Here is a 24,108-nt window from a genome sequence, read left to right on the forward strand (position 1 = left end):
GTGTCTCGTTTGCTTGTGTGATACCATAATTACTTTGACAAGTTTGACATTAGCAACAATGAGTTGTACCATCAACAAACCATTATTTACCATAACAATGCTGCATAACAATATGCAGACTATTGTTCTCATTTGGGAAACAAAGCCTCATACAGTAGTATTGTTACTGTGCATCCACTGTTTGCTTTGTAATGGTGCATCCAACTGAAATTATAATACCTCCCATTGCAATATTGCGCAGGTAAATCAGAAACATGGGTTTGTGGACTTAACACGGTTTGGAAATAAGCTATTCTTCATATACATTTTTTCAAAAAATGACCTAAAATATTTCTGTCCTTTTGGGAAATACGAAAGGTCAAAATTTTCAAATGATTGTCCGCTTTTCCTCCCAGCTGCATACACAATAAGTTCATATCATTATATTTATAAAGTTTACTTTGAGGACTGTTCAATATCAAAAATATCAATTTTAAATAATAAGCCATAAAATATATATTTTTTCGAATTTCAAAAAATCTAAATTATTTGATATAGGAAGGACATTCCTCGTTTTCAATATGCAATTTATTATGTCTGATGTGCTCTCATGTCCCACAAAAATACTATGCACACGTTGCTATCGGATCGCTTAAACCCAAGACCCTGAAAATAGGGAAAATGGTAGATACAGTCAGGAATGCCATACTAGAAATTCCAGATGTCCTTGGTCACTATTTGTGGCTGAAAATTAAAAATGCTCCAATCCATTCGAAATGATACCATTTTGTTTATACTGTATGATCTAAGATATAATAGTGTTGTCATGATTGTTTCCGACCTTTATTCAGGGAGATACTGTGGGAAATTAATCAAAGGCCAAACCTGCATCGTATTTTACCTGTTTAACGCCCCTCACACAACTTTCTAAGCATCCCCTTTTCAATGAACATATGAATAAATTCCATCAAATGTCTGAATAACATTACCAAAAACCTTCCAGTTTAGGATTATGATACCCAATATTTTGAATGTTTATGCAAGTAAATTCTGATTTGTAACTTCCCATAATTTTATTAAGCACCCAGCAGAACTGATAAAGCACTCAAGGCATTTATTAGGTCCAATAAAAGCGCAAATGTTGTTTGTTATTGTTGGCATAAGAAGGATGCTTATTTTGTCTATTTGTCTAACAAGCCCAGGTACAATAGCTATCAGACAACTTGATATGAATCTACTGTAAAAGTAGATATTTTCGCGAGTGGACATAAAATCGCGAAAATAAAAACTCGCGAAAATAAACTTTTGCATTAGGTTTCTATTGTATCAATATCAAAACCGCGAAATTTAATTCTCGTGCAATTGACAAAATCTTCAAAATCGCGAAAATATTGACTTTTACAGTACTTCACAATTTAAATTATTAACATCACAGGTTAGCTATGGATCCAGTAACTAAATCACCGGCCAAATGGTGGTTTTTGCATTTTAGCATACTGAATGGTAAGATGAGTGTTAATATAATGTTTATATACCAACATCTAAAAGCTATTTGCACCTGAAGATGAAACAAGTGATCCTTTGTTTTGCTGGAAATGATGAATAAACAGCTTTTTACCTTTATGGCTTGGATAATCATGACAAATTACAATTATTAATCTATATGATCATATTATTAGCATTTTGGCATGCATATAAAATTTAATAGAGCGGTTTAAATTTTCAGTCCCAATACTGACCCCCTGTGGACCTATACTGAATACCGATCCCTAGCTGGATATTGGGAAATTCTAGCATGCAATTTTTCATACACCAACATGTAATGGGTTGCCCACACACTGGAAACAAAATCATTTGGTGACTTCTGTGGGAGCAGGAACCTCCTGGCGAAGGATTGATTAGCACTGTACTACATGTATAATAGTCAATACAAAGAATACAAACTCATACATCATTTAAATTTATCTCTTCCGTCACTTTATTACATTAACAAAATCTGTCCTGTTAAAATTTTCATTTTTCTATCCCAACAGTAATTCTTGTTTTGTTTTTGCCTACAAAATTATGCTACTTTAAATTACAAGTCATGATATGTTGGGTGGAGCATCAAGAGTTGGCTATCATCAGATAGGATCATCAAGGTTAGGTTTTATAAAATCATCACATGAAAAAGAGCATACTTCGTTGCCCACTGATACATACCATCACATGAGTGCAAGAACATTATTCTTATGAAAAATGGGAACAATAATTTTAGACTGTTTTCCAACATCCGAACATAAAATTTACAGGCCCACATGCGGGACTGCACATCCCAACTTGCATGTGTACATACGGCCAGCGCACCAAAAATATTGCAGTAGCACACAAGGAAGTGCATGATGGGATATTCAGTTCTCCATGCAGAAAAGCAAGCGGATGTGTACAGAACCAGTCAATTATAATACCTAAAAATAGAGTCAAGTGCAGGCCTTGAAATATTGCCATTTGACATGTGAAGTGCAATAAAATACTTATCTTAGAATACCACATCGGTTATTTAGTTATGTTTGGTTTATGCCTTAAAATACTCAAAAGATTGCGTTCCCGACAATAAAGTTCTTTCTGAGGCACCCTGTACATACAGTGATTACTTTCATATTTCTTTCACCCTTTTGTATACTGAATTAGACAGGTATAATTGAAGACAAAGATAAAGACTAGTTTGCGTCTGACGTCACTGTCAATCAAATTCTCTACGATCCTTGATTGGTTAATAGCGCGTACAAGGAAGGTTGATCGAAGAAAAGGAATAGCTGTAAATGGCGAAAAATTATGTACTTTTACAAGGCAAAAGGCAACTTTTCTAGGTATTGTTGACATGGTGCCTCCGCGAAAGAAAGTTTCCTACTATAAATACATAACTTTTGAGATGGTTTGTATGTTTGAAGGTGCAAAATTAACAATAAGGCGCCCAGTTTTACCGCTGTGTTCAGCAACTCATATCATCAAGACACTTGTAAACAAACCGTGCTCGAGTTTGATTGACAGATGACGTCAAACACAAACTAGTCTTTATCTGTCTTTCATTGTAGTTGATTTGTTGCAATTGTCAAATTAAGAAAAAAATAGATCATAAAGGCAGCCATTGCTTGCCTGTAAAATGTTCTTGAACTTGCATGTCCGGTATGTTCTGCTATCTTAAAAAAATTAATGTACTTGTACCCCTACCATACATAGCACACTTCTCACATAATTTGATCTAGCATTGTTGGCACAAACTTTTTATGCACCTCTGTGGTTTTGGCTGTGATTCTGCCAAAAATAACCTGAATGTTTCAACCGTTGAGTTTGTTGACAATATAGGATGCTTCTTAAAGAGTTACTCAGTGTGTTAAAATGGATAACCCATCATATATGTGACGTGTCATGTCAAAAGCAGACACTTTTGGGCAGGATCGTAAATGGAGAAATAGCCAAAAATCTGCGGGGTGATTTTTTCACAATTTGGGTTTGTTGCTAATTTCTGATGTTATTAATGTTAAAAGTACTGTCTGATAGTTTCAGACTCGAATATAGCTGGCATCTTGTATTTTTGGAGACATTTTTCAAGGAAATTCCTACTCTCAACATTGTCAATAATATTTTTAAAGGCCGATATCTCAATTTCCAATTTTATAATACCATAAATTACGAACTCAATATCTTCGTTTAAGAAAGTCCGATTACATTGGGGAAAACGGCATTGTGGCGCAAAATATCTCTATATTTTAGATATGTGAAAACCTCAAAATTGATAGCCTGCCCAAAAGTGTCTGCTTTTAACATGACGCGTCACATATTTTGATGAAAGCAAGAACTGCTCCAACAATTTAGAGGGACTTCAAAAGATCCATCAATTACCAAAAAAATCTTGACATTTGTCTGAAGTTGCTTACAGATTGTTATAAACTGGGAGCCCCTCCTTAGAACATTTTCTTTTCAGAAATACCAACAAAATATGAAGAAAACTGAAAAGTTACTTCCATCTTTTATAATCACATCCCTAATGAATTTGCACAAAATTCCTTATGCCCAAACATAAATTACCAATTTGTCTCTCTTGTCTCTCTCCCTTTATTACAATAAATTACAGTAAGTTGCAAACAAATTGTGTGGGGGAATAGTGTAGTTTGGCAGTGACAGGTTTCGGAATGTCCCTTAAATGCTTTTACTTTAATACTATCTTGGTGTAGATTATTTGTCCAGTTTTGAAAACATTAGTTTCATGTTTCTGGACACAACATAGCAAAGTGAGAAAGCATTGTGTCTTTTTTAGGTCTAAGCAGTTAAATATTTGTACAGTTTGAGTTCAATCTGCTACCTGTGCTTCCTAAATTGACAAAGATATACAAATGAAGACTCCTCATAGCAAATTTTATGGAATAGCAGGTGCGGCTATCCTACACTGTATCCTGTGATGTAGACAGTTCCTATAGCTTATAGGCTTTCTGGTAAGCTGAATCTGGGAAAAATGCCTCCAACTGCTCTGGTGCTGATAAATACCTGGAAAAGATGGGAAAATTAGTATGAGATTTAATAATTTAAATGATTGGGTTATGAGTAATCAACTGGTCAAGTACAACTTAGTATTATGCGTTCAATTATGTTTGACACAGAGCTTCAACTGATATTTGAAAGCATGACTTAGTTTTTAAGATATCACAAAACAGGTTTTTTCATATAACAAGACAGGTTTTCCTGCTCATAAATTCTAAAATTTGAATATATTAAATTTTATAAGTTCCACAATATTGGGTGCCGCTATATAGCTGAGCCTGCATCTACTACTCAACATATTGACCTGCTTATCCTATGGCACAATAGTACATTGTAGATACCAGTAACAAAAATTCCTATCTTTTATTCTCTGTGATTCTGTATATTGTAGCCAAAATGAGCAAGAATGCAAGGATGAAAATTACTATCCTGCATTATCACTTCAGATGTACAATGTTCACAACAAAAACTACCAGCTCTCTGCACAACTGGATGGTTTAAAAACAAACAAATATAGACAACCAACTTACTTGAGAAACATTTCCAGGTGCTTGACAAGTGGTTTCAGCTTCTTAGGAGGAAGGTCCATCTTACCAAGGATTTGAGGAAGTTTAACTGAAATCAAAATTAATGAAAGATTTAATAAAAAATGTAATTCTTTTGTTATTTAATTGAAAGCAACAAAGTACTTCAACAATCAACATCTTCAATCTTTATCCTTCACTTCTGCACTTCTGTTGAAGGATTATACAGCTTTATTCCGTATGCTGCCTGAACTCAATGGAGTCTTTACACTAGTCTAACTCATGAATATCTTGCACTCAAGGATACACCAAAACTCTTTGACACAAGATGTTATTCTTTTCACCATTTGTATTTGTATCAGCGTACACAGAATTTCTGTACTGCAAATATTATCCCTGAATTAAAATTTCAATTGACCGTATCTTAAAGTGTATTTTGCATTTATAACCAAATCTCTTATTCACCATCTACTTGATAGTTTTTCATGGTTGTGTGCTTACCAAATAGTCTCAATAAATGCTGGGCTCCATATATCTTAACAGGTGGTATTCTACCATCATAATTGGAATCATCAGCCATAAGTTTGCAAGTATAAATTCCTTTTGTAGATGACTCTGTCACACTACTTCCCTGATCTGAGTTAGTTTGTTTGCAATTCTCCTTGTCTTCACTCCCTTTATTGTGCACTATTTTCTCCTTATTGCTCTGCTCTGCCATTACTTTCTCCTTGTCCTTGTTTACATGTTTATCACGTTTCTCTTTAAGATGTGTTTTGGCATCCGGATCCGACTCAGACTTCTTACGTTCCCTAGTTGGCAGTGCAATTTCACGTGGGATTTCAGGCGGAGCCGTTCCGTGTGACGACAACCTTGCAGAGTGTCTTAATCCTGGTCTTGGAGTAGGATGACCCCCACTACTGTCCGAGGTCACAGATTCTGATCTTGTCTTCCGTGTGCTTTGGAGAGACCTGGGACCAGATTCTGATCGTTGTCTGAGTCTTGTTTCAGTCTGAACAGAGGCAGGATTGAGAGCACTACATGATAGTCTCCTTGTGATTCTTCTTGGTGGTGTTTCCTCTCTTTCATCTTCTTCTTCTTTATCGGACTCCTGCTTCTCTGAAGCTGGACTCTCTTTGGTTTTTGGAAAGTCTGGTTTGGCTTGGGGTTCCAGGACTGGAGGTGAAGGTGTTTTGGCTACTTTTGGTGGGCGCCCTCTACCTCTCTTCTTCAATGGAGTCCTGCAAACAACAATGTAAATTGGTAAACATTTTATAAGGATACAATAATTTCAGAAACTAGACAACCTATCACATTTCTTGTTGGATAACTGTGTGTACGTGTGAAATCTTTATGTTTTATAGTAGCAGCAAACACATGCAAACTCAAATGCAATTGTTCAAATAATTATGTGAAACAAGAGCACCCATAGAGCAGAAACTTACAATGACAATGGCATGGTACTATAAACTTATAACAGTACTAATTTATTACACTTTAACCCATGTTGGCTTTTGAATAACAATTACTAACATCCAGATTTATATTGATCTAATATTAATAAGCTTAGTGATCCTCATCTATGACTGTGGAATACAATTTTGCACCCTGCTTTTCACCCAAATGAAAAATTTTACAATTTGAGTCATTAACCACTGTGTGACTTTATAGTCCAGTCAAAGTGGGTTTTGACTCACCACTAATTGCAACAGAATTTTTTTCACTGCTATGAATGTCAGAGATGTACCCTAAACAGCATACAAAAAGTATACTAAAATATACTTGGTGGAAAGGTAGTTTTTGGCGGGAAAAGGTCACACAGGGGTAAAAAACTAAAAATTTTAAAACATTTTAAAAAGTATACCAAATTATTCCTCTAGTCATAAGGATTCAGAAAAAATATAGTTTGCCATATCTGTGATGTACGGTTCTTGAGTTATAACCGAAAAGGTCAAAGGTCAAATGTTAGGTTCAACAGAGGTCAAAAAACTAAAAATTGTCTGATTTTATCCAAAATGGTCTCAAATTGTTCGGCTTGCAAACATAATTCATTTAAAGAATATTTGCACTGTTTAGGTTGTTTAATTACATGCATAACATCGAAAACTAGGTCGGGGTCAATAGAGTTCAATGGTCAATGACCTCTTTTATCCTGCTACCTAGGTAACGAAACATCCAAGATACGGCAAACTATTCTTATTTTGGAGTGTTTTTAAAGTACGAACACATTGAGACCATTTTTAAGGAGATCGAGCATTTTTTTCAAGTTGACCCACGTGGAGCCCAAAATGTGACCTTTGACCTTTTTGCTTATAACTTGAGAATGGTACATCACAGATATGACAAACTATACTTTTTCTGAATCCTTAAGACTAGAGGAATGCTTTGGTATAGTTTTTAAAAAGATTAAAGCAATTTTGAAACTTGACCTCTGTATGACCTTTTCCCGCCAAAAACTACCTTTCCACCAAGTATATTTTAGTATATTTTGGTATGATATTCAGGGGACATCTCTTAAATGTATAAAAGTGAAAAAAATTCTGTTGCAATTAGTGGTGGGTGACACCACTAATTTGTTTAGATTGACTGGACTATTACGAAACTGGTTAATCTTGGTTATCAAACCTGACTTTTTTTTAGCATATTTGTAATGTCTACACATGTCCCTACTTACACTAAAATGGAATCAGCCAAATTTGTTGTGTTTGTCAGATCAACAGAGCAATATTGACAGGTCATAATTCTCACATTCAGTGCCCCATAGAACTCCAAAGACCAAAAAAGTAAGCCAGCGGGGTTTATTTCACTTTACCTTATTATTTCTGTTTAAAATGGACAGAAACCTTTCCTGACAGTTATTAAAAACATTATTTCTGTCATGCTGGTAACTTTTGTTGGTTACTTCCTCATCCCTATGTATACATTAATACAAACTCTTATACTTACTCTGGTGGTTTGTGCCCTGGCATATAATTTGCAGCAACCAGTTTGTTGTATTGATACTTCTCAGAAGCATATAGAAGATTTTTACCAACAGTGAAGTCAAACAAAACACGTAAACCATCCATCACTTCTTTCACCAATTCAAAACTGTAAAACAAATACAAGCAATGCTCTTCATTGAAGTTTAACCTTTTAATCAGTGTTGCTGGTGCAATTATATTCATTCTACTAGAGACACAAGATGAAAATTATATCACAGCCCTTTTTCCCAATTTTTCTCTCCATTTTGTGTTTTGAACAGCCAGAAAGAATTTTTTTTCTGGAGCAAAAAAATGGAATTCCTGCAAGAAAACAAAACAGTGGAATCTCTAAAACATAATGCCTACCTCCATTGGAAACATAAAATCTGAATTTTTGAAGTTAAATTTGCACAAAAAAATTAATTCATGGCATCTCTGATTAAGCAAAAAATGTAAATGTTTGATGCATTTTCCTCTTCCAGTACATTACTAATAAATAACTTTAACAGTTTATGTATCCAAGTTACATTTGAAACATAGGTAATCAAAATATTCAGTCAAAAATGTCTAATTGGACTAGAAATAAGAACCATCTATTCCTAATAGTAATACTTACTTGTGTTGTGGAAGAGGTGGTGGTGGTATGGGTTCTTTGGCCATGGCACTGATACCCCCTAAAACTGTAGGAGGCCACACAATATCCTGAGGTGGATGTTTGGATGCAAAATATTCCACATAAGATTCCAATACTGTGAGGATTGTTGGCGTGCAAGGCAGTTTGATTAGCTGTGCAAACAAATCAGATATAATAAACGCTATGAGAAATTGGCAATATGGATTATCACATTGGAAACAAAATAGTGTCCCACAGGCATTTATCAGCAAAGACCCTAATCTCTAAACTTTACCTTTACAAGGGTTTGCGTGCGTATACATGTAGAATTTAGAGCACAGTATGACCACAATGCATCACACACAGAATGAAAAAAAAAAGTTTGCAGGGTGCTTGGCAAAATAATCTGGGTTATATTTTGCCCTGTCCATGATGTGGCACAAGCATTTCAGAGTCCATCCAAACTCTCCATTTTCACCCTGATGTGGCAGTAACGTCAGTGCATATTTAACTGGGCGCAGCTTCAAATTGCTGGAGTTGAGTTCGCTCACAGCACTGGCATAAATACTCACACACTTAAAGACACGACATAGATCCTTTAAGATCATTGTAAAGCGCTTTGTTCATACTTATGCTAATAGTCCAGGCCCTAGCTAGAACCCGGCCTACACCGGATAGGGCAGAGATTTTGACACTTGATTTGGGTTATTGGACCTTTGAGGTTAAAGAATCACGGAGGTGCTTTTTACAAAGCGGCTGCGAATTCGAGAGTTCCAAGATGGCATGCCGTGCCATTTTGAAAATTTTAAATTTTAGTTTTCACTCAATATTCATGTGTAATACATCATTCTATAGGTTTTTGCATACAAGGAATCAATTTCTGACATTATTTTTATGATTGAAGGTCAGTATAACATGTTTACATTCAAAATGGCCGCTTGAATGGTTGCCAAAAGATGGGGTTTTCATTAAAATGCATTTAGAATTCAATATTTTAACTTATTTGATGTTAAAAATAACCATGGGATGCTGATATTATGGTGACAACAAAGCATAAGTCGTCTATGTCATTTCTATCATCTCCTGGATATGTTTAAAAATCAAAATGGCTGCCAAAATGGCCGCCAAAATAGTCTTTTTTCATTAAAATGTGTTACAGGAGTATTATAAAGTACCAGATTTACAATGAAATGGTGCCAAACATTGTGTTCTTTTGTATTCAAAGTATCCCTCTGGTAAAGGGGTAACAATATGACATCGGCATCAATTAATATTATCTCATATGGGCATGTAAACATTCAAAATGGCCGCCAAAATGGCTGCAAAACATGATTTTTTCATTAAAATGGTATTTAAAACAGCATTTTAATAGATGTTGTGTTAAATATTTCCATGGAACGCTGATATAATGTTAAAGGGATATTTCTATCCCAATTTCTTCCTGCTCATGTGTTTTTACATTCATAAAAGAATCTTAAATCCTAAATTTCATGCAAATCGGACATTCCGTTGTCGAATTATGGACTATAACATACCGTATATTTCAATGGTCCATAGGATTGTGTGTTATACTTTCGTTGGCGACAGAATAAAATTCAAAATCGAACATGTTGGCCGGTTTCTCTGAAAGGAATATATTTGCAAGATTCCTCTTGCACATGATCATTATGCACCTAGTATATAAGGGGTCCCGTTGGTATGAGCATGCCGGCAGAATCATTTTACGACAGAATGTTAACCATATGCCATGAAGCTGAAAAAATGACATCTCCTGTAAAAAACTGGTATCTTGAAAGTTGGTGTAACAGTCATTTAAAAGAATATAATATACTCTTTTAAATGACTGTTACACCAACATCCAAAATATTATTTTGGTGGCCAAGTTGAATTTTAAACATGCCCAATTACCCATAAGTCCATGCTGTTTTCCTATTACTGCTATGCTATAATGATTATGTGGGAAAATACTCTCCTTTTATGGCACCATTCCCTTGAAAACCAGATACCTAGTGTCGCTGTAACAGATTTTGATGAAAAAATAATATTTTGGTGGCCATTTTGGGAGTCACTTTTATTTCTTTGAACTTACCCATGGGATAATTTTGAATGACATATTTTACGTTACCCTTCTGCCACAAAGATATTTTTGGATCTCAAGAAAGCACTCATGTGGCACCATTTCCTTAAAAAATCAGATAAATTACCTGTTGTTCAGACATAATATTATCAATATATAAACTACTTGCATGGTCATTTTGGAGAAAAAAAGAAAGGAAAGAAAGCACTATTGTTGCACATAATACATTATGTAAATTGTAAGTTGCTGGAAGGTATGGGTCTTGCTTAAAATGCCATATAGTTGAAAGCTTTCCATCCTGTTTCTGTTTTGCGGAATTTGATGGAAAACAAAAAATAGACTATGGGGCAGGTTGGCCCACTTGTGCTGGGGCAGGTTGCTCCCATTGTGTTTATGGGCAAGAGTTATGCATACTTTCTCCATTTTCACCCATTTTGTGTCAAATGAAGCAAAATACAATTTACACACCAACACTAGTCAGTTCCATGGATAAAATTGTTCAAAGGCGGAGTATAGTACAAAAAAATCTATATTGTTGTCCTATTTGAGCACTTTTTGACTGGAAATAGCAATATTTCAATATCATATTTCTTTATAATTGGGAATTTGTACATAAAAAGTATTTCATCACTCAGAATAGTTAATAATGAACAAAAAAGTCAATTACAATTGTTATCCACAGCCTTTCAGTTTTTCGTTATGGGTTTTATAAGATGATTGGTTAACGTTATTTCCTTGATTTTAGCTATTTCCTCAAGAATGACCCATGATGGCGCAAAATGAATTTTATTTTTGATTATCTTGGAACTATGATAGGTGATATCTTACCGCAGTTGTAACTTTAGAATGTTTTATTGGAAAGAAATATGGCAATAACACACGGTTGTGCATAGAGGGCCAACCTGCCCGCTTGGTGGGCCAACCTGCCCGGCCTGGTTAATTTTCTTTTCGCTCTCTCCTGCAACTACTATAACTTTTGTATAAGTCACAGAGCCATATAAATTTGTTAGCATTTACCTAGAGTAAACAGCTCTCAAGTATCAAATTGAGAGCCTCCTAACCCACAAACTGAGCTCTCCAGATAAGTGGGGAAAAAGGGGCCAACCTGCCCCGGTCTCCCTTACTAGGTGCATAATGATCATGTGCAAAGGAATCTTGCAAATTTATCTTATAAATTTATAATTTATATCTAGAGAAACGGGCGAAATGTTCGATTTTGAATTTCATTCTGTCGAAAAACGAAAGTATCACACACAATCCTATGGACCATTGAAATATATGTTATAGCCCATAATTCGCCAACTGAATGTCCGATTTGCATGAAAATTTGGGTTTAGGTTTCTTTCATGAATGTAAAAACACATGAGCAGGAAGAAATTTGGATAGAAATACTCCTTTAACATTATATCAGCGTTCAATGAAAATATTTAACACAACATCTATTAAAATGCTGTTTTAAATATCATTTTAATGAAAAAATCATGTTTTTGCTGCCATTTTGTTGGCCATTTTGAATGTTTACATGCACATGAGATCATATTAATTGATGCTGATGTCATATTGTTACCCCTTTACCAGAGAGATACTTTGAATACAAAAGAACACAATGTTTGGCACCATTTCATTGTAAATCTGGTACTTCATAATACTCCTGTAACACATTTTAATGAAAAAAGACAATTTTGGCGGCCATTTTGGCAGCCATTTTGATTTTTAAACATATCCAGGAGATGATAGAAATGACATAGACAACTGACCATAATACCAGCAACCCATGGTTATTTTTAACATCAAATAAGTTAAAATATTGAATTCTAAATACATTTTAATGAAAACCCCATCTTTTGGCAACCATTTGGCGGCCATCTTGAATGTAAACATGTTATACTGACCTTCAATCATAAAAATAATGTCAGAAATTGATTCCTTGTATGCAAAAACCTATAGAATGATGTATTACACATGAATATTGAGTGAAAACTAAAATTTAAAATTTTTCAAAATGGCCATGGCCATCTTGATTTCTCGAATTGCAGCCGCTTTCGCAAAAGCACCTCTGTGATTCGTTAACCTCAAAGGTCCAATAACCCAAATCAAGTGTCAAAATCTCTGCCCTATCCGGTGTAGGCCGGGTTCTAGCTAGGGCCAGGACTATAAGGCGCTATATAAATTCCGTTTATTGTATTGTATTGTATAGATACATGCACAAAACAGCCGTCTCAACGCGTATAGTCTGTCTGACAGACCTCTTTCTTTGGAGTTTACAATTTTTCGTTGATTAAATCTTCATGATCTTTAATGCACAAATATTTAGGATGGTGATCTAGCTTGACTAAATTCTATCAGCTAAATAAAATATGAAAGTTCGAACAAAAGGAAGCATATATTCTGAAGGATTGTCACAACATCATCAATCAGATGCCTGACCAAGTCCGATGCTTTGAGTTGCAAATTTCAGTTCCAGTATTAGATTTAATTTACAAAATAATGTTTTGAACTACTGGATGAATAATCTACACCAAGATGTATATAGATTTCTTCACTAATACCATTCTTTCAAACAACATACATATTTTGCCTTCCCTTACCTGATTTTGGTACGATATGAAATAGCAATCATCTTCCAGTTTGGCTCGGAGTGGCTCCGGTAAGTTGATGGGAACTTCTTTATGTGTCATGTCATAATCATCACTAGACTGAAGTGAGAAAACAAACTTGGATGAGTACATGGTTTATATCATGCAAACAAGCACACACACTCAGATCTTGGAGGAATTGACTGCCAAATTGAACGGCATTGAATTGTTTAATTTATAGACTTGAACAATTATGGAGTTTAGATAATTAAGTATAATTTTTGCATCTGTATGCATATTATATCAAATAAGTAGGGATGCACTTTAACACCTGCCCAATGCCAATGGTGGGTAACTTTTCTGTCAAGCAGGTAAATTTTCTGAAGTGCCTGCCCGCCCAGCGGGTAAGAAATTGAGGATGATAAACGACAGCCCCAAATCAACATAATGAATTGAGTTTCAATCTTTGTTAATACCTTACACAACTGATTGCTAAACTTACTGAATCATCACTAGCATCACTGTCTGCTGTAGAACTAGTTGCTGAGCTGGAATCTGGAATGTCAAATATACACACATACAAAATCAAAATACTCAGAGACAGACATGGGAATTATTATTTCCTGGGAAGCAAACACAGTTTCCCAACATTTTTGACAACTAGGGGGAAAAATCAGAAAAAAATTTAAATGTTGTATCCAAAAGGGGCAATAATATGGAACTTACGGTCACTGCAGAATCTATTTAGCATATAGAAATGTGTACAAAATCAATGCACCTTGAGATCTTTAATAGATTATGAAGTGAACACAAGTTACAAATCTGTCCCTTTGGGATATAAACTTTCCTTAGCAGGCCTAATCCTACACACTTTAATGATTTGTCCCAATTCAATTTATTCAAGAAATATGTAGAAAGCCTACCTTCACGTTTTTTCCTCTTTGCTTCTCTCACCAGTTCTGCAATGGTCTTCTTCTTCTTCCTCTTTTTCACTTGTCTGTTTGGAGACAATCAAAATGAAGTAAAATATTGATTTACATAATTACATTCCAATTTCCACTGACCATATACTGTATACATGTACCTAAGAAAAGCAGCAGCACATCACTTGTCCTTGACATACACATGTTTGCTTTTATTTATTTTCAGTACCGGTAAGTAATATGTCAAGAACAGATTCGCCCACAATTTACAAACCCACATCCATTAATTCACCCAGTCAACCACAAATGCACACATTTCATGTTCACCTATATAGGTAATTAGATAATCATACAGGTAAACATACAGGTTACCTGTATGAAATGCATGCAGGGATCATCAAATAAAACTAGTTGAAGTGAACCATCTCATGATGAATCTGAACAAATAGCCTGTAATGTATTTTTGTCGTAATGCAGTGTATAATATGCCTACCTATGGTTGAGCCTGGTCAGTGTACATACTCAGCCCCCCTATCTGGCCATACATTGTATATTTTTTCCTTTTCAATAATATAATATTTGTATTTTTATGTATATTATGAATAAATTTGAAACGATTTGTAAAAAAATAGAATATAATAATTAGAATATTCCAAATTGCTGATCTTCCATTTATTTACCTGAACCAAATTTGTTTGATCTTCGGATTGACTGTCGATGCTGCTTTGATGCTTGTTATTAATGAATTATCAACTAATTAATCAGAATTAATGCTTAATTTATATTGGTCAATATCAATACAGGCAAAGATGCTTAAATGTTATCACAATTTACAATAGTCAATTAATTGATTGCATAAATAAAAAGGATCGACCAGGCATTGATGATCGATCAACAGATCGGACTAATTTGTTTCTATTGCTTTATGGTACTCGACATTTGTTTCAGTTTTGAAATTGTCATTGGGAAAAAGGAGGTGCAAGTCTATTTGTAAATGTAGATTATAGTTCTCAGCAAGAACCAGACCACACCAGGGTTGTGGGATTCTATGTGGCTTGTTCAGCAAATGAAGTGCCAATATTTTATGAAGTGATTAGTAACACGGTTAGCAACATGGGTGGAGTCACTTAGTAACTTCATGTAACTTACACTTTCTCCATTGCCTCTTGTTGAAGTCTTTCTTGCAGCTCCAAATTTTCTTCTGTGTAACTCAGAATGAAATCCTCTGGAGCCCAACGATCCCAACTAAAATAGAATGTTCAGAGAAATTGTGCCATAAAATGCTGAATTGTAACATGTTAGAAAAAAATAATCTTGAGGCAATTTAAAAACATTGAAGTTGTATCATAGGTAAAAATATGTCCTGCTCTTACGATCACCAACTATTTGGGGCAATCAATGGGGTCCATTATTAGATTTGCATGGAAAAAATGATATTTCACTAAGATAGGGACAAAAACACCGGTCCTGACCCATTGATGTGCTACACAGATCTGCTACCAGTCCTGAATAATTTGCTTTATTCCTATACCCCCTTAAAACTAAATTGGTGCATGATACTAACACACACACACACGTTTCATATCGGAATATAGGATGTCCTCCTTGTTTGGCTATGATGTCATAATGTACACTCATGATATGTAAGAACATTAAATACTCTTTGCAAATTTCTCACCCCACTTTCATGATTGTTGATTTGATACTTTACTATGCGTGCTATCAGGTAGCCGCCCCTAAATTACATAGGATATCCGGGCACACAATTACCTGTGAAGTCACACTTTGTAGTTTGTACACTAGCTCACAGTCATCTAATGTAGGACAAGTCTTAGATATAGTTATCTGTTTGGAAAGTAGCACCCTCATCCAAGTGGTCCTTCCTTTGATGATTGAGGACAATTTTAGACCCTGTCTGTGTCACCATGGTTATCATCAAGATCTGCTTGCTTCATAATATATTTGATGATAGACCAAAAATTATTCTCATTCTTGAAACAAATTCAGACCTGCCAACCTACCGAAGTCAGAATGAGGGACATTGAGACCAAAACCTTGTACATGAACACAAACCAGGTACCGACAAATTCAAAGACTTGAGATGTGGACTACTTTCAGAATTCAGAGGTTTTGCAGGTCTGAATTTATCACAATAGACAAAAAAGAATGCTATAACAAATTTTAAAGTTACATTTTCATCATTTTCTGCTGTTCTTACGGGGGTATTTAAATTTGCCATCACTAAAATTGTCAGAAAACAGGACTGTCCCTCATTTTCACTTTGGTAAACCCCAAATGAGGGACAGTCCCTCAAAATGAGGGACAGTTGGCAGGTCTGCAAATTATTATGCATGTATTTATATAGTAAACTAATACAACTAACCTGCTATTCCATCCAGTGAAGTGTACCAAGTATTCAGTAATTCGCTTGCCTCCCTCATCACGAGTCCAATCAATATCCAACACCTGTAATAGAGAATAAGTAATTAGTAAACTATGACTTGATTGACAGCCTCACTCCACCTCCCTTTCACCCCATCGAAAGTGAAATATTGGCACCTGCGGTCGCGGAAAGCTCATTATAATCACATTTTTCCATTAAAAACTCCAGTAAAATGTTATTAAGGTTACACGAAGAAACATATAAAAAACATATCAAAGACGTATACAGTTGTTCTCTAAAACCGCGTTTTCTCAGCAATCAAATATCGCAGTGAGTCAAATGTTGGTGCATGGATGTATCTTTACATTAATTTTGTGTGTTTATACACATTTTTAGAATCCGTTTGAAAATCCTTCGTTTAAATCATTTTTATGCACCGTGTTCACAAGATCAAAAACGTGTTTCATGCAGTTTTTTTCAAATGTTCGCTCCATATAAAACCACGCCGAGTGATTGTTTTCTTCTTTTATGTATTGTACTCCAAATCGACCAAAGAAATAATGTTGCCATGGGGAAGAACCAAATACAGTACCGATTAAATTTTATTAACCCGTTTTTGGGAACAATTTTCGAGCAAGCCTTGAAATAAGCGGGCACGGGGAGCAAATTTACCCTCGTAAAGCCACCAATTGCTCCTGGTCCTTGTAAAGTTCATGAACCAGGAGCAATTTTCTAAAATAAATTGCTCCTGGTTACAGTTTTGCACTTGATGCAGTTGTGCTGGTATGTTGTATTGTATATATGCAGAAAAGGATTTAATATTGAAAATTGCTCCTGTTTCTTCAGAAATTGCTCCTGGTTCTTGTAAAATCCCAGTGAACCAGGAGCAATGTTCAAAACAAATTGTTCCGTGTACGTGTTCGAGTCCCGATGTGGTCCATTCCATTTATTTTATTTTATTTTTCTCTCACTTTTTTTTCTTTTTTCTTTTTTTTTTCTTTCTGACTGCAGCGATTGATTGTTTTTGCCCGTTTTTTTTTTCTTTTTTTATAATTCAGGAATTTTTAGGCTTATACTAGTCTAATAGACGGCCTATGAATATAGGCCATATTTATACAAATTAGTGATAACAAAATATTGGTTGTTGGTTTTGTTATTGTAGTTATTGTTGTAGGCCTATATATTGCATAATCAGGGTATAAATAGTCCAACTAGGCCTATTATAGCCTATAGAAGCATTGATTTATTTCACGACAGATTTCATCCAGGATAATTTAAAAAATTGAAAATTTAGAAAATACAAAGGAAAATTGCCGAAAACGGCTGCCCACAATCCCCCCCCCCCCATCAGCCCATATGGTCCTATCATGGTCGCCCCCTCCCTATCCCTGCAACATATAGGATGACTCACGAGCCGCGGTTTGCCCGTGGCCCTAGTTCAGATTGATACACTATTGTACACGTGAGTTCATTCTTTTCTGATGGCTGTTTCCATTATTAACTTACGCCCCTCTGGAATCAAGCCTTGAAAATCAATTGTATTTAACCTTAAAGGGGCATTTCGTGATCCACAGCCTCATCCCCCACTTTTCCCAAAAAAGTTGAGATTTTTACACCACTGGATACCTCTGGCTACCTAATGTTTCTGTACCAAATATTTCTTGCAGATTAATTTGTTTAGCAAAAATATCGCTAAATTTGAATTTCGTTCTGGTGCACCAGAACGAAATTACAACGTATTGTCTATGGAGCAGTGTAATACACATAATCATGCATAACTCGCAAACGCAAAATCGGAATCAACTGAAATTTTGGGAATATGCTTTTTTCGTGGATATGTGTACTGAAAAATGTCATAAAAAGAGGATGCTAGGATCACGAAATACTCCTTTAAGTCTGACATATGACCTCTTCAGCATGGTGAAATCTAATGGCGAGATATGAGACAAAGAAATTAATTGCCTCAATATGTGTGGAAATAAAGAGGTACATATAATTCTTAAATTTTTAATATTATAATGCATTAATTACACCACCCTGTGTAGCCGATGGAATGCTACGCACGCTATGGTTCCTAGGGTCAAAACCCGGATGAAAACTAGTTCTTCTTTGTTCATCTTTTTCCTTTCCGATAGCCAAAAACAACTAATAGCATAAGTAGGGTTTACATCTGCAGATGAATCATGTGAGATATTATAGGGTCCACAACTTATAAGTTCCCCCCTAATACTTTAAATATTTAGCGATTTATTTTAAAAAGTAACTTTTAACTTATTGTGGACCCTATAGTAGCACTACTTTCCGGCTTTGTTGCTCTAATATACTACCCAGAGAGGTTGCGTCACACTAAAGCGCTTCGATTGAATGCTCCACGTGAAGCGCTCAGTTGCTCGCGCTCAGTTCCAATAATTGAAACTCACAGCTCCCAAGTTCAAAGAGGTGCTGTGTATATGCCGCCACTGTTTAATATGCATTCACACTTAGCCATCGGAACGAAGAAATCTTTGCTCTACAAATTATTGCAAATTACACATTTTATTTTGTAATCATTTTTCACTACAAAATATGATATGAAAACACAGATCATATTAGCAAGCAATGCCACATGATAACAAGAGCACCAATGGCGCTGTGGCTCTGCGCTTTTTGGTGACAGTGAAAGTAATTGTTCTTGGAGTCGCATGGGCAACAAGTGAAATCATTTGAGTATGTGACAGATCACATTCCCCCAACAGGTACATCTGGTAGGTTGGTAGCTATCTCATTTGCAGAGCATACAATGATACATCAATCAATTTAGGGAATTAGCGACATGGATCGAAACGGGTGGAAATGAGTCCAAATGGGCCAAAACACATCAAAATATAATTATATACAGGCGAGTAGGCCTATGTCAAGAATAGTGTTAGTCTGAATAAGGCTTTGGCTCTAAATGGTGACTGTACCACCAAGTTTCATGACAGTTAATACTAATTTGACCTCAGATGACCCTGGTGACTCTGAAATGACATTCCCAAAATTTGACTCTAAAAAGTGACTATGCCTAACAAGTTTCATGCCCATCCGACAGTTTTTACTAATTTGACCTCAGATGACCCCTGGTGACCCCAAAATGACCTTCCAAAAATTTGACTCCAAATGTTGACTGTACCCACCAAGTTTCAAGCCCATCAGACAGTTCTGACTAATTTGACCTCAGATGACCCCTGGTGACCCAGATATGACCTTCCCAAAATTTTGGCTATAAATGTTGGCTGTATCCACCTATTTATAAGCCCATATGAGTTTTTACTAATTTGACCTCAGATGACCTCTGGTGACCTCAAAATGACCTTCCAAAAAGTTGGCTCTAAATGTTGATTGTACCCACCAAGTTTCATGCCTGTCCGACCGTTTTTACTCATTTGACTTTAGATGACCCTTGTTGACCCCAAAATGACCTTTCAAAATTGGCTCTAAAATGTTGACTGTACCCACCAAGTTTCATGGCCATATGACAGTTTTACTAATTTGACCTCAGACACTGGATGACCACAGGTGACCCTAAAATGACCTTCCAAAAAGTTGGCTCTAAATGTTGACTTACCCACCAAGTTTCATGCCTGTCCGAGAGTTTTTACTACATTGACCTCAGATGACCCCTGTTGACCCCCCCCAAATGTCTTTCCAAAAATTTGACTCCAAATGTTGATGATACCCACCTAGCTTCACACCCATTGACAGTTTTTACTTATTTGACCTCAAGATGACCCCTGGTGACCCTGAAATGACCGTTCCAAAATTTGGCTATAAATGTTGACTGTATCCACCAATGTTCATGCCCATACAACAGTTTTTACTAATTTGACCTCAGATGACCTCTGGTGACCCCGAAATGACCTTTCAAAAATTTGCCTTTAAATGTTGACTATACCCACCAAGTTTCATGCCCATCCAACACTTTTTACTCATTTGACCTCAGATGACCCCTGGTGACCCCAAAATGACCTTCCAAAAATATGACTCAAATATTGACTGTACCTGCCATGCCCGTCCAACACTTTTTATTAATTTGACCTCAGATGACCTCTGTTGACCCCGAAATGACCTTCCAAAAATTTGGCTCTATATATTGACTGTACCCACCAAATTTCATGCCCACCCAAAAGTTTTTACTAATTTGACCTTGTGTGACCTCTGGTGACCCTAAAATGACCTTCTAAAAATTTGGCTCTAAATGTTGACTGTACCTACCAAGTTTCATGCCCATAGGACAGTTTTTTCTAATTTGACCTCAGATGACCTCTGGTGACCCGAAATGACCTTCCAAAAATTTGGCTCTAAATGTTGACTGTACCCACCAAGTTTCTAATTCTTGCCATGACAATTTTACTAATTTGACCTCAAATGACCTCGGGTGACCTTGACCCACTTGCCAAAACAAACTTGTTCTGTCTCGGGTCAAGATGCACCCACCCACCAAGTTTGAGGAACACGCGACCCCTAGTCTCCGAAAAAACAAGAATTTGCTCACCGATAGCTTCACATTCTACATTGCATTCAAAATCTAGTCGGATTTGCTGAAGAATGACACCGTGTAAGTTCAGAAGTAAACACAGCCGATCACAACAGGCGATTGCATCAAAAATGTTGCTAAAATTACATTTCACTCTTCGCAAAAAAGGCAAATCTTGCTCAAAAGATGCAGTTGACTCATCGAAATAACTTTCATCCAAATTTCAACATTAACAGAATGAACCTCCGTGCAAACTGCAAAAAATTGCACTGCTGTCTGCCTGAAAAACGATAGCAAAGCACTCTAGCATGGAATGCGTAAGAACGTGTACAAATTCGAAACTAGCCCGAGGTACTCACACCTCCGTCACTACGATTTCCACTGTCCTTCTACGTACGAAGGTCTGAGACTTCTGAGCATATCTGGTTCAGGGTACACATAAAATACCACTTTTTCTCATAAATACACTTCCTACCATTCCTCACGATGTGACTTAAACAAAACATATTTGGTGCATGTTCATAAATTTTGAGCACATTTGATGATGTAAAAGACCAGACTTGTGACTGTTATCGTCGCTGTGTTTTGAATTCTTCCTATAAATAGATGCCGTCAGTGTGACGTCATCACCGCTGACGTGACTTCACGGTGCCCCGCTTTTGACGTCACGTATGGCATTCAGGGCCTTAGTGAGGAAGGAACAGGGCCATGATGTTTGAGGCTAATTCGAAACTAGAGTTCTGGAGTAAACTGACAGACAGATAGACGTTGCGTAATGTGGGCATAATTTATTCAATATTTATATTATTATTACTTGTCTTTCTTTGGGCATTATTTTTATGTTTGAGAAAATATTTGGGCCATCGTAATTATCTATTTTTTTTTTTTGAAAAGCCAGTTGAAAAAGGATGTTTGGTTTGGTGATTGAATTCACTCAGTGGCTAGTAGTAATACTATGACTTTACCATGTTTACGTCCCGGGTTTACGCACATGTACCCATGATGTACCAGTGCTATGTAGTCCATGAGTGCATCATGTGCATGAGCATATGCATTATGCCATGATGATGGCTGATGACTGAGTGGTTTCCGACTTTAGTCATGTTAGTTGCATCGATCGTAGAGGTAGTACTGCTCCTACTCCTAGTCTCCCAGACACCTTGCGATCTCTCTTTGGGATATTTTTACCAAATAGAGTAACAATCTGTCCTTTGACATATTTAATTTCATTTGTTTTAACCATGTTTACGACTTATCGTGGTGCAATTTCGCCGGCGACATCTGTCATGTGCGTTCATGTGGGGGCAGACATCTTGGTTGTTTGTTGACTTGTTCCACTGCCACAGACTGTTCATTACGATGTCTGTGATTGGTTCATTTTGGGGCTTATTTCTAAGGACAGCACTGATTGGATAATTACGCATTACATCATTGGGAGATAACCGCGTTACCGAAAAAGCAAAAATTTGCACTTGCGCAAGTAAAATAGTCCACAAGGAAATTCATTTTGTTCCGATTTATTCAAGATTCGACAATTTTCATGACTATTTTTTTGATATTCCTTAACTATTTCTTTATTTAAATTGTAAAGAAATAGTTAAGAAAAGTTAAGAAAGTCAAAATAACTTTTGAATCTGAACCTGAGAGTACTAAAATCTTAAGACATTTTAATGTTAAACTTCCGTTGGTTTGCGCCATTGTCACGCAAGGTTAAATTATACAGACCAAAATAATCTCTAGCACACTGGGGAACCAAGTAATAACTCGTTATGGTGGCTTTTTTAACCAATTAATCACATTTTCTCAACTGAATTTCAACTCTATCGGGAGTGCAATCGATGAAAAAATAATTTAGCAAAACTTAGAAACCAATTTGAAAACCTAAAGCCAAGCACAAAAAATTCCTTAGCATAAAAACCAACACTGTATTGTGTAACCCTACGGTTCTGATGACGATGACTCCTTAGCTTCGCTGGAGCCAAAAATGTATGGATGGTTCATACAGGTTGTCATATTTTACTAGATTACCGTACTAATGCAATAATAAATCCTGGAGTCACTTGCACAGAAGGTTTTGTACACTGCAGAAGAGATAAACAACCACGCTGATTGGCTGATCAACGCACTTGACAACAATTCAGTTGACCCATTCAGCCATTGTTGTCGGTGCGGTGCGTAGTAGGCAACTTACCTTGTCACTTCTACGCGATCACAATTCACCAGCGCCTACCTGGACCACCACCCGGGACCACCACAGAACTCAGATGTAATAAAAAATTATTAACTTGAAAATGAAATACTTTTGGAATCACAACAAAACCATCTCTATTTTGAAAACAAAATCATCTGGCAAATTTACTCATAATATATCCAGTAAACACAAAAAACCAATTCAGGCTTACCTCCACTTAGTGCTACAGCAAGTCTTTTGTTTAGTAAAAACAGATATCAATCTATCTTTGAACGGTGCAAGCTGCAAGCTTTGCTTTGTTATTGTTCTAGCTGTATCATCAATAGAGGGAGACACACTTCGCGGTCGATATTGACCCTGAGGTCATGTCAATCAATCAAGCGTGCCTTGTACATGTACTTGTATCTAATTTTATGCAACCAAACAAAATATAAAATTCGGGCCATCAGAATCACTTTTCCCTTGCCAAAACTATTAGAATAATACATCACCATGTGCGCACTTATGTGTACTGATTTTTGCGTCTCTATTTTGTTCTGATCTTGTGAAATTGTAAGAACTAGTCGGTGCGATCAGAATTTAAAATCCAACCCAACAACGCGCATCGCGATTGCTTGACAAACAAGTTTGAAAACAATCACGAATCACTGATTTATTTTCTTACCTTTGAGTCATACAGAACTCTGGCTTTGGATTCATCTGGCTCGTAGCACAACACCTTGTCCCCTGCAGAATATTTAGCTGATTTAATACCCCTTGTTGATATCATTTTGGTGTAAATTTGAGGTAAAACCTCGACGAAAACTGTAAGTCAACTTCACCGTAAACACTCAGATGAGACCTCACAAACTCCAGAGGGCGTAATCAAT

At 36.2% G+C, this 24,108-nt stretch overlaps 1 protein-coding gene and 1 long non-coding RNA gene across 3 annotated transcripts; both read right to left on the minus strand.

Moving 5' to 3' along the window:
• Positions 1 to 1,933: 1,933 nt before the first annotated feature.
• On the minus strand, positions 1,934 to 24,097 carry LOC140149016 (MSL complex subunit 3-like). 2 transcript variants are annotated; one of them, XM_072171150.1, is made up of 11 exons: positions 23,904 to 24,097; positions 16,554 to 16,636; positions 15,320 to 15,415; positions 14,171 to 14,244; positions 13,750 to 13,802; positions 13,260 to 13,367; positions 8,598 to 8,767; positions 7,965 to 8,108; positions 5,523 to 6,259; positions 5,028 to 5,112; positions 1,934 to 4,503 (listed from the first exon to the last, which is right to left on the minus strand). In XM_072171150.1, exons 1-11 carry the CDS (start codon positions 24,006 to 24,008, stop codon positions 4,431 to 4,433), a joined length of 1,728 nt encoding a protein of 575 aa, XP_072027251.1. In that variant the 5' UTR covers positions 24,009 to 24,097; the 3' UTR covers positions 1,934 to 4,430. The 2 variants fall into 2 exon arrangements, with proteins under 2 accessions (XP_072027251.1, XP_072027252.1); XM_072171151.1 differs by lacking the exon at positions 23,904 to 24,097 and adding an exon at positions 23,451 to 23,532.
• On the minus strand, positions 19,163 to 20,640 carry LOC140149015 (uncharacterized). The gene is made up of 3 exons (XR_011858548.1): positions 20,630 to 20,640; positions 19,640 to 20,411; positions 19,163 to 19,532 (listed from the first exon to the last, which is right to left on the minus strand). It is a non-coding gene; the product is annotated as an uncharacterized lncRNA (long non-coding RNA).
• Positions 24,098 to 24,108: the final 11 nt, after the last annotated feature.

Source organism: Amphiura filiformis, chromosome 3 (genome assembly GCF_039555335.1).
Source record: "Amphiura filiformis chromosome 3, Afil_fr2py, whole genome shotgun sequence".
NCBI classification, from domain to species: Eukaryota; Metazoa; Echinodermata; class Ophiuroidea; order Amphilepidida; family Amphiuridae; genus Amphiura; species Amphiura filiformis.

What these genes read in the sequence shown, in the direction of transcription:
- LOC140149016 (XM_072171150.1), bottom strand. Translation starts at nt 24,008, where the DNA reads ATGATATCAACAAGGGGTATTAAATCAGCTAAATATTCTGCAGGGGAC. An exon ending in TTCACTGGATGGAATAGCAG is followed by an intron (nt 15,416 to 16,553) that starts GTTAGTTGTATT and finishes ATTCTATTTTAG; the next exon opens with TTGGGATCGTTGGGCTCCAG. An exon ending in CAAGAGGCAATGGAGAAAGT is followed by an intron (nt 14,245 to 15,319) that starts GTAAGTTACATG and finishes GTCTCCAAACAG; the next exon opens with ACAAGTGAAAAAGAGGAAGA.